The following is a 12,275-nucleotide window of genomic DNA, read 5'->3' on the forward strand; positions in this document are numbered from 1 at the left end:
GCTTCAATTGACTCATGATTTCAACTATGAAAATACTGAAATCTCCTCCAAAACCCCCTTGTGATTTAATATTCTTTTAAAAACCACTTAAAGTGAATACATTAGTAACTATATAGTTTCTTGAAATGAATAAATCACATCTAATAAAAATAGTCTAAGGAGACTTATTCACCTAATGGAGGTTTCTTTTAAATATCAATTATGATCTAATGAATTATTTCTAAGTGAATGGTTAATCTTCATTAAAATTGAAACGTGCTTAGAAGACTGTTTTTTTTAAAGTTAAAATAACACATTATTATTATTTTGAAGTAGAAGGGAATTTACAGAGATTGTAGGAATTTCATTGGGAATTTGAGAGGAGTTTATGGTTAAGTTTAAGACTCCTGAGAAGTGCTCATATAGATATCATATCAAGACCTTTGGTCATACCAGCAAACGCCTCACGACTAGATTACTGAGCTGGGATCTAGTGGTTGTAAGACAGTTATCTAGGGCAGAGAATGAATGAATGAACGTTGAACAGTATTACCAATTGATTGAAGTTAGATCTGTAATGCATTAGATTATGTTTCACTGGTCTAGAGGTTGAGCGTTCTCCGTTGAGACCAAAAGTCTCCGGTATGATCTCCGGATGCAGCGCCGTGGATGCGCACTTCTGAGGAGTCCCATATTTGGACAAAACGGCGGTTTAGTGCTTCCAGTATTTCAGTAGTGATCTAGCTGAGATCAGATCATTATTTGCATGCCTATTTTCTGATAAATTAAGAGATCAAGAAATGGTTTTCATCATTAATGTACATATTACCTACAACTAATCAGTAGCTTATTCCATCGAGGTATGATGAGAATTATTTTTAACTAGTAGTTTTGTGATTTCTTGTTACTTTCATGCTTTAATCATTAACATTGTTTGATTACAGAATAGCTCAGCCAGTATACTCTCGAGCTCAAGCACTGAGTGATGTATGTTTTAGTCTTTTAGGATATCATCAGTTCTCATGGAGTTAAAGATGTCGATAAAGAAAGCAACCCACTTTTAGAGCTGTCGAACAACTACTTTCAACCACTTAATATAAGAATTTAGTATAAGCAATACCAAATCATTCTAGCTACTGGTCATATAGCAAAGTGTTCAATATAATTTTGTCAATACTATGAACTAATTACGTATGACACTAGGTTTTATTGAATGGACAATCACTATAAACTTCTCGTTTGGTAGCAGCTCAAATTGCTTGGTAGTAGCATCTCTTGTTATGATAAAAGAATCTAACTAACACTATCATTTCTCTTACACTTACAAATACACCATGCTAACGAATGTCACGTAACACGAGATGCAGCTAAAGTTTGACTGCTTAACAATTCCAACAAAAAACTTAATATAATGGACAACTATTCCATAGAGTCAGCTTGGCGTTGTTTACTTGTATCTTCCCATTGTTATTTAGGACTGTGACTGGTCAGTCTCTAATTGGCATATGTGCATACTGTGAGAACTGCTTCGAAATTACCTGAAGTCACAATCTTTATAAGCAAAGATGGATAATGACTAGCAGTGCGATCCAGGAAGCACGTTTCGTCCGATTTGGGACTCGTGAGCTGTATGTACCTGCATCTCAGAGTTGATGTTCATTCTGGGACTCGAACCCACTACCATTCACTTCGAACGCCATCGCGTTATCCACCCATCTACTGAGTCCTGACGGTCAATGGCTTGTGCAATGTGTTGAAGTTATATTCATTTGGTGTTGTTTACTTGTATCTTTTCATTGTTATTTAGGACTGCAATTCCATGGAGAGTGAATAATAGGTTGGTCGAGTTTTAAACAAATCGTATACTTGTGCTTACATTCTATCTAAAGGTGTGAGATTGTATATAAGGCATGCTATTAAGAAAACTAGGCACCACACCGAGTTAAGGTCTCAACTTATAAATTCTTTTCTGGGTCAAAAGGACAGATGTACGATCTAACCATGAATCGTGTATACTTTATTCAGATTACTAATTTCAGCTTCCTAGTAGTCTCTGAATCTTCTCACTTCTATGACTGGTTGCAAAACGAAGCATATTGATTGTGTACCTATCTATACGGTACACGTATTTATAAGTATTTATAAGTATTTATTTATTTGTTTATAAGTATTTATAAACAGTTGTCTACGCAAAATACTCAACATCCATTGGCCGGATACTATCAGCAACAGCGTTTTATGGGAAAGGACAAACCAGTTTCCAGCTGAAGAAGAAATTAGGAAAAGACGTTGGAAGTGGATAGGACATACATTAAGGAAATCACCAATGTGCATTACAAGGCAATACCTAACTTGGAATTCGGAAGGTAAGCGGAAAAGAGGAAGGCCAAAGAACACATTACGCCTGTAAACAGAAGCCGATATGAAAAGGATGAATGTTAACTGGAAAGTACTGGAAAGGAATGCCCAGGGCAGAGTTGGAAGGAGAATGCTGGTGAGCTGCCTATGCTCCTCGACGACTGTAACAGGCGTAAGTAAGTAAGTAAGTAACCTTCCTATAACTAAAGGACATGACAACTATTCATTTTTAAGAAAATGATGTAAACCATAGATAGTTTGTACCAATCTTCTTAGTTATCTTTCCTTTTTCTTTATTTTAGATATCAACTACTTACACAAGGTGATGATACATTTGAATTGATTCAATTATCGAATGAGTTAATCACTAATCTACCTTCATTAGTTCCATCTACCTCAATTAATAATCAACCAATCTATTCATCAAATTTTAATAGTTTATCTTATGAGACACAAATGGAACATACATACACCTATCATCAGCAGCCAACAGTAAATCAAGTGTTACCTTATCAAAATCGACCAGAACAATTATATTTAAAAGTGATGAAACAATTAGATTGGGAAACTAAACGTCAGTATCATTTTATATTAAATGCTGAAGATAGTGGATCACCAGCATTTACCGGTGAAATGAGTTTGATGGTAAGTCTTCATTCGTGATCAAATTTTTTCTTCATTAAGCTCCTGTTACATCTCATGTAATCCTTGATAACTGTCTACATATCCGTCCTATCAGTTCTATGGAAACTGAGTTATGAAAAATTTGTGGTGATATTTAAAACTTCTGAGTAACTTTAAAGATGGTCAAATAGTTGGCTATCCGATCATGATGCAACAACAGGCAGTTAAAAACAGTAACTGACAAGTATAGAATCTGTAGTCCTGACCTCTGCTGCTACCTTGATGTAGTGGTCGGGCTTGCTTATCGTGATGAACCAATCGAGCTATACTGGCTAGAACAATCGTTCCTGAAGGTCCTGAAGGTCAGACAGGTCGGTTGAAGAGCGGTAAGACTGAAAACAGCAAACCCAAGGTCCGAAGGCGAAGTCGTACTGCTGACTGTACAGAGGTGTGACAGCAGTAAAGTGTTTCCTTCAGACAACCAGCATAACAGCGATGCTGCCTTCCCACAAGGAGGGGTGGGGTTAGAAGAGGTCGACCCTAAAAATGCACACCTCGCCTTATCCCACGGATATCCGTCTCTGGCGGTAAGGTCCTTTGAAGAACGGAGCTAACACAAAAACTACCCACAAAACGGTCGTGTGTGACCGACTTCAGGTAGTTGTCCCTTGGTCACCGCGGTCACACTCTCAGATCATCAAGACCACTTTTAACCCAATTTCCTTCTCAGGTACCCCCTAGAAGAAAGAATCTTTAGTAGTAAATTAATAAGGAATATTTGCAATCCTCTGTCACTTGATCAACCACGGATAGATTATAACTATCGGATGAATGAAAACCGGTTTGGTTGAATAACTCAAGTTATTAGTAGTTTCAATTTGATAATTGCACTAAAAATCCCAGACAAAAATATGGTTTACATCCATTTTGTGCAATATAAATGTGGCTGAGCTGCTAGGGATGGGAATTAAATGTCCTACTGTCTTGATGTATCGCGAATAGCTTGAATAACCGTAGATCACTAAAAGTAGACAATTCTTTTATCTAACATGTGACACCTCTCTGAAGATCGTAAATCTTATCGTGGAAGATTATTAGAATGTTCGATCGTAGTGAGAAGAGGACACACAATCATTTACGGTTACTGCGTTCACGTTATTTGATAAGTTGTACGAACAGAAGAATAATATCTCCAGCGAAAACTAAATCGAAGATGATATTATGTCTATTAGGAGTATGAACGTACTGTATGCAGCACTATTTGTCTGATGTTGTTAGGAGTTTTCCAGTTAGTTGAAATCTCCAGTAATAAAATTCTCACCACAGCTTAGAACAGAAGTATATGAAATTGTACAGTAGTCCAACCGTCTAGTGTTGTTCATATACAACCCAGTAGTAGACTGTAGCTTAATCTAATCCTAGTATTATACTAATAACAGCACTATATCCAACTTTCTCAATAGATATACAGTACAAGATAGAAATTAGATGGATATGCTGATTCTAACTGGCAGATTAAAAATCTCATATCGTATTACATTAATCAAGTTTCAAGAGTATTTTTGCATCTCTCATTTGGTATTAGTATCACATCGTCCGAATTTTCAGGAAGTGAACTCCTACTAGAAGACCCACTTATCGATTTAGAAAACGCAGATGACATAATCCTGTTTGATAAAGACACTGATTAAATGCAGAGTCTTCTGTTCGCACTGAGCAACAACGTCACCTATGGCAAAGACGAGATATCCGTCTATCAATTAAGGGACGAGTATACTGTTCAGCAGTCCGTTCTGTTTCACTTTATGGATGCGATACATGGCCATTAGGAGTAGAGCATACTAGTAAGTTACTAGCATTTGACCTCAGATGTCTTAGAAATATTTCTCGTATCTTCTGGAATCACCGGATAAGTAATAGTAAGGCTAGACACAGGGTATTAGGGAATGATGGCAAATCAGTTGATGAGGTTGTGAATCTTCATTGACTGAGATCGTTGGGCCACGTGTTACATGCATCAGTCAGTTACATCAATCAATGAAGTCATAAACTTTTAGTCTGAGCCATGTTGGTAGATGCACACTACTTGGTTGAGGTCCGCACGACTACTATAACCAGTCGTTGGAGACTCTAGGTGACATGACTCAGAATCGATCATAACGATGTAGGTGTATACATTCTTTGTCTTCCCTTAAACTAAGAGATTAAACTTGTATATAGTCTGAAAATAAAATCTTTCCAAAAAAAATTGAACTAGACGTACTTTGAAATAAGAGAGAAATTAGGAAGGATAGTGATCAGTAAGATAAACGCCTTTAGCAAAACTTATTATTATTATTATCTTATGATCTGAAAAAAATTGATTGAACAAGTAAACGAAAAAAGGTTGATCACATTTGTTTCAGCTTATGACGATATATGACTCTGATTATCCTTGTTTGATACTATGATACTTTCCATATAACCTATATATATATAATTGAAATCATGAGTCAATTGAAGCTAGATTACCATGGAAAACCTGAAAGCACTGTACGGCCGTTTCGTCCTATTATGGGACTCCTCAGCAGTGCTTATCCGCAACCTTGCACTCGTCAGATTCGAACCCAGGACCTACCAGTCTCGCGCCAGAGCACTTAACCGATAGACCACTGAGCTGGCCGGCATCCAACTGTGTTAATGTCTAACTTCAAGCAATCCACGAAGTGCTTCCAGGTTTTCTATGGTGGTCTAGCTTGAATGAACTCATGATTTGAACTATGAAAAATACTGAAATCTCCAGAAAACCCTTCTGACTTTATATATAACATCATATGAGGAGAATGTCTTGATGTTGTACTGAAAACGCATACTTTATGGAGTCAATCAACTGGGAATTGAGAATAATAATCGTTAATGATCACTTAATAAGTGAAACATTGTACTATAATCAAATGACCTGAAATGTGTTCGTGAAATAATGGTGTGTTTAATCTCCCTTGTAGAGTCAAGTCATATACATGTTTGCATTGATGAATAGTCTTAAATTATGGGCGGTTGATTGTTCAGGGCTTTTGCGTTTGTCATCGATACTTTATTTGATAAGAGTTAATCATAAAATCGATATATTCAAGAATAATAAACCTAATAAATTCACTTGGTATTATTTGTTTGAATCTTCTCACTGATGTTTAGAACTGCAATTGATCAGTCTTTTGTTGGCATATATGCAAACTGTGTGGATTGCTCTGATATTGCTTTAATTCACGAGTAATATAAGTAAAGATGGATAGTGGCTAGAAGTAGAATCCAGGATGCCGTTTCCTCCTATTTGGAACTCGTCAGCTGAATTTACCAGCATCTCAGAGTTGATGTTCGCTCCAGGACTCGAACCCAGTACCATTTGCTTCAAACGCCATCGCTCTATCAACCTACCTACTGAGTCCTGATAGCCACAGTACTAGGTTCGAGTCCCAGAGAGAGCATCAACTTTGAGATGCAGGTACATCCAGATGACGAGTCTCAAATAGGACGGAACGCGCGTCCTGGACTCCACTGCTAGCAACTATCTATCTTTGATTACAATAAATCTAGTAGTTCATGAATTTTTTACGAACTTCAACTCAATTAAGTAACTCAGAATAAATGAGTATCCTAAAGTATTTCGGCAAAATTTTCTAGTTCTTTGAACGTTACGAATATATATATATATATGGTTTCTTAAAACAAATGTAACCTCTATCAGCAAAAATGGATGGTGGCTGGCAGTGTAATCCAACATGTGCGTTTTGTTCTGTTTGGAGCTCGTCAGTCAGATTTAGCTGCGTCCCAGAGTTGCTGATAAAGCTTGTGAATTAGGACAATATCAATCTACATAGAATGGACATATGCCTACAGGCGTATATGGTAACAGGCGTTAGTAAGTAAGTAAGTAAGTAAGTTGTTCCGTTGTCTTGTTTAAAGTTGAATTAATGTTAATTTGGTTATTTATTCTCTGGAGAAGTGACTTATATTGAGTGACGAAACGTCAGATAATCTTATTCTTCTACTCATTTGAGATATCTACAATTGTATTGATTGATTGATTTAAACAAACTTATTCAATTTTAGATTATTGTCACTGATGAAAATGATAATCATCCTATATTTCGTAATAAAAGTTTAATTATTAATGTACCAGAAAATTCACCTGAAGGTTTGCATCTTATACAATTAATTGCTGATGATCCAGATGAAGGTAAATCTGGTCAAATTATATATAGTTTAGTAAATAATGAGATCAACATTCAAACCCCAACATCATCATCATCATCATCATCATCATCATCGTCGTCGTCTTTGTCGTCATCATTGTCTAATAATGATCATTCTAATCAACGTCCGTTACATACCACCATTTATAATTCTTCAACATTAGGATTGAATACCATGAATACTAATAGTAACAGTAATGATAATAGTAATGAAATGAGAAAAGGATTATTTGACATTGATCCTAAAACTGGTTGGTTAATATTAAATGATCATTTAGATTATGAAAAATTAAAACATCATCTTATTCGAGTGATCGCCCGCGATCAATCCGATCATCCAGGATATGATGAAGCAATAGTTAGTATCTATGTAACCGATATAAATGATGTAGCACCACAAATTACAGTCGAATCAGTTAATCGTATCTCATCAAGTCAATCAATTCATGATCATCATCATCATCAATATAAGAATAATAATGTATTATATGTCTATATTAATGAAACTCCTGGACGTAATACAAACAATTATCAATTAGATAATGAACATTTGAATGAATATTCTATATTAACAAAGATGACACAATTATTAGCATTTATAGTTGTTAATGATCCAGATACTGGTCCCGGTGGTACATTTCAATGTTATTTGGAACCAAATACAATAGATAGTAATAATAATAAAGCACTTAGATCTAATATGTATACATCTTCTTTAATAGAAGAACATAATCATTACTTGTCATTGAATCCAACGACTATTACTTCTACTTCTACTACTTCGACTACTAGTAGTAATACTAGTAGTACTACTGCCAATGGTCAAAGTTCAATAGTTGGAATGTTTCAATTAAATTCAATATCTAATTTAAATTATGAATTAATTACAATTTATGGATTTGATTATGAAATGAGTAAAACAGAATCAGTCAAAGTAAGTTAAAACGTTGTTGTTGTTGTTTATTTACGTAGTATTGTTTGTTTGAATCTTCTCATTGATGTTTTAGGACTGCAACTGGTCAGTCTGTAATTGGTATATGTGCATACTGTGCGTATTGCCTCGATATAGCCTAAATTCACAAGCATGGTAAGCAAAGATGGATAGTGGCTAGCAGTGGAATCCAGTTTGACGCGCGTTTCGTCCTATTTGGGACTCGTCAGCTTGATATATCTGCATCTCATAGTTGATGTTCACTCTGGGACTCGAGTCCAGTACCTTTCGCTTTAAACACCATCGCGTTATCCACTAAACCACTGAGTCTTGATAGCCACTTTCTTGTGCCACTTGTTTGTTTTCGTTTGTGTCTTCTTGTTTGTTTTAATTGTTTGACTTATTTAAATATTCATTTTCAAGGTTATTTATATTGTTGTACATTGCAGTACTTAAATAATGAATTTGATTTATTCCGAAACAGTATTTCGATCACTGCTTATTTACTAATACCTGTTACACCCAATGGAGCATAGACCACCGGCCAGCATTCTCCAATCCGCTCTGTCCTGGACCTTCCTTTCTAGTTCTATCCAATTATTGTTCATTCTTCTCATATCTGTTTTCACTTTTCGATGCGATGTGTTCTTTGGTCATCCTCTTCTCCTTTGGCCTTCAGGATTTCAAGTGAGATCTTGCATTTTGATATAGTTGGGTGCTTTCCTCAATGTGTGTCCTATCAACTTCCAGCGCTTTTTCCTCCATTGTAATCTGGTTTATTTCTCTCTCTCTGCTTATAGTGTTTGGACAATTTTGATCCTAATAGAAAGACATCGAAAAATGTGGTTGAGTAATGTGTTCATTTTCGTGTAACTAGTATTGGATGTTATTTCTAACTGACATTCGGATCTACAGTACTGTGATAAAGTATGCTTCAATTGATATGTTAATGTTAATCTGCTTAGCGTTCGACCTATTAACCCGAATCTACATATTTATTAAGTTGTTATTACTTACTAAAAATGTACTGATTAGCTTAGTATTGGTTAACCTATGCTACTTGCAACACATGGTAAATATTTTTGTCCTTTACCTATCAAAGAGTTTACTTAGCAGAAATTAGCTTTGAATACCTTCATAGTCTTTAAAAATCGAGGAGTTACATAATATTTGATTGTAGGTGTACCCGGATCACTTTTCCTCTGAGTGAGCGTTGCTAAAATTTCTGATGATTAGGATACGAGTACTTTTGAATAATTTTTTTCTGGTTAGCGTTTTTTTAGCGAGTTGGTTATCTACGGAATGGGGTCGCTAACCCCATGCCAACCCTCCTCCTTTACCCAAGCTTGGGACCGGCAGTTGCCCTCGGAGGAGCTACAAGCGGAGGTAGGATATGAGTAGGTTGAAAATAAGCCAGAGAAAGCCCATAGTAGGATATAATCTTAGGTATATATAAAGATAGAGTTTATAAATTGAACACAATCATGATAAATGGGGTCAAGCTATTGACAACTATTTGTCATAGATATGTTCGATGTGGTATAACTTGATATGAAATGAAATAAGGTAAATATGATTAAAGTTATGGCCTAAGATAAAACCTTTAATGGAAATGTATAGGAATTACTAAGTAAATGAACGAATAACGGAAAGTGATTGACGTGGCTTACTCAATAAACATTGAAAACAATGAAAACAACGTCTGACATTACGGTGTTGTATAGTTCAGAGGTGTATCTTACGATTAACAAATTATATAACTAAGTATAAAAAATTAGAAAAATCATGGTCAAATCTTATCGCCTCCATGATAGTACAAAATTATCAGTATAGATAGATTGAAGAGTATGACAGATAGGATGTATGTGTAAAAAAAGGATATTTCAATAGTTGAAATCATAAGTCAGTTGAAGCTAGACCACCATGGAAAACCTGGAAGCATTGCATGGTCATTTCGCCATAATATGGGACTCCTTAATAATGCACATTCACGATCCCACCCACGAGATTCAAACCCGGAATCTATCGGTCTCAGGCCCGAACACTTAACCTATAGATCATTGTGTTGACACTAAATCGTGTTAATGTCTAAGTTTAACCAATCTACTGCTGAGGAATCCCATGCTAGGACGAAACGTCTGTTCAGTGCTTTCATGTTTTCAATAGTGGTCTAGTTTTAGTTGACTCATGTATTCAACTAATAAAATACTAAAATCTCCACCAAACCCCCTTTTAATACGAAATACAGAGCCAAAATATAACTTCTTTCATACATTCAATAATCAAGTTAAATATACAATCAATATTTCACAATAATTTGTTCAACTATGGAATGGCTTGTTGTTGGGACGATCCTGGAAACTTCTCGCCATAGACATGACAAGCTCAGGAAACATTAAGAAGCATTTTATCCAATCAGCGTTCGACTAGAAGTTTTGCTAGAAACATCATGAAAATGAAAAGTCACATGTAGAGCTTTTGATTGGCTGATTACTATACTGCTACCACATGTTTAGTAGTATTCTGGAATTTTCAGGAGAACCCAAGGACTTCTAAAATACTGTAAAAACCCTGTTTTTTTCTGTACATAAATAAACCTTTGGAGTAAAGTGCTTCTCGTATATTTAGCGTCTTTTCTCTCATGTTCAAGTTGCTGTGTAGTTCTAGCTTGGGCGATTACGAGACTAGTTTAGAATCCGAGTATAGTGTTCAATTAGCAAAACCTATCACTTATCGAGGGAAAAGTAAACATTTTTTCCAGACTATGTAGTTACATGCAACAAGTGTTTATTAACAGCTGTCTACGCAAGATACTTCGGATCCGATGGCCAGACACTATCAGCAACAAGTTACTGTGGGAGACAACATACCAGATTCCAGCGGAGGAATAAATCAGGAAGAAACGCTGGAAGTGGATTAGGCACATTTTGAGGAAATCACCCTATTGTGTCACAAGGCAAGACCTCACACGGAATCCTGAAGGTCAAAGGAGAGGAGGAAGACCAGAGAACACATTACACCGAGAAATAGGGACAGACATGAGAAGAATGAACAAAAACTGGGTCGAAATAGATAGGAAGGCGGAGGACAGAGTGGGTTGGAGAATGACGGTCGGCGGCCCATGCTCCATCGGAAGTAACAGGTGTAAGTAAGTAAGTAAGTAAGTAAGTAAGTAAGTAAGTATGTAGTAACATAAATTTACGAAATTAGAAAAAAATATTGAAACATTGATCCACATTTTAAAGAAACGTTGATCATTAATTAAACCACATGTATCATTTGAAGTCAAATTTTTTGTTATTTTTTCTTTTTTTTTAGTAGTACCAAAAATTTCTCTTTCATCCTTAATATTAGCTGCTATGCAACTATTTTTTTTCCTGTTTTTTATTGTTTGTATACCTTGATTTATCACTACCCCCCTTCACACACACACAAACATACCCCCTTCATATATATATACATACAAATAATCAATATTGTCGTAAATTTTGCATTTTTTTTACTTTTCATTAAAACAAAATCAAAAAGGTTTCCATGCAAAATGAAATCGATTTATTAAAGACAAATGAAAGTACATTCAGGAAGATGAATGAAACTGATCCTTATATAGATAGGGGGACTGGAATTGTATATCAGATGCAATGAAAGATTGTTATTATTAGTTTATATAATTGCGTAATCATTACAAACATCGGTAATGTAAACGTATATTACTGTCAAAATGTAACACTAAAAAGTATTACATGTCATAGTTTTGTTTATTTATGATAAGCAAGTATGTGTAGTTTTATAACACAGATCGACTTTAGTTAGAAAATTATAGAATGTAAGATATAGCTAGACGGCTATGTCTTTATCATATGGAACTCTTCAGTATTGTCTATTCACAAATTCATAGTTGAAATCATGAGTCAATTGAAGCTAGACACCCATGGAAAACCTGGAAGCACTGCTTGACGGCCGTTTCGTCCTATTTTGGGACTTCTCAGCAGTGTGCATCCACGATCCTGCACTCGCGAGATTCGAACTCAGGACCTGTCAGTCTCGCGCTAGAGCCCTTAACCTATAGACCACTGAGCTCGCCGGCATCCAACGGTGTCTCACTTCAACCAATCCACGTTCACCATATGTCTTCAGTGAGTTGATATCTC

General features: G+C 35.7%; 1 protein-coding gene across 1 annotated transcript in view; it reads left to right on the forward strand.

Annotated features, from left to right (window-relative positions):
- Positions 1 to 12,275, forward strand: part of Smp_151620 (cadherin-related) — a gene marked incomplete at both ends in the record, with an annotated part of 49,582 nt that overhangs the window by 3,888 nt on the left and 33,419 nt on the right. Inside the window, 3 exons of the mRNA XM_018795152.1 lie at positions 2,640 to 2,982; positions 7,051 to 7,177; positions 7,358 to 7,895. Of these exons, the coding sequence (XP_018649494.1) occupies positions 2,640 to 2,982; positions 7,051 to 7,177; positions 7,358 to 7,895 (1,008 nt within the window). The remainder of the gene's footprint in view (positions 1 to 2,639; positions 2,983 to 7,050; positions 7,178 to 7,357; positions 7,896 to 12,275) is intronic.

The sequence above is a fragment of the Schistosoma mansoni genome, chromosome 1 (assembly GCF_000237925.1).
Source record: "Schistosoma mansoni strain Puerto Rico chromosome 1, complete genome".
Classification (NCBI taxonomy): domain Eukaryota; kingdom Metazoa; phylum Platyhelminthes; class Trematoda; order Strigeidida; family Schistosomatidae; genus Schistosoma; species Schistosoma mansoni.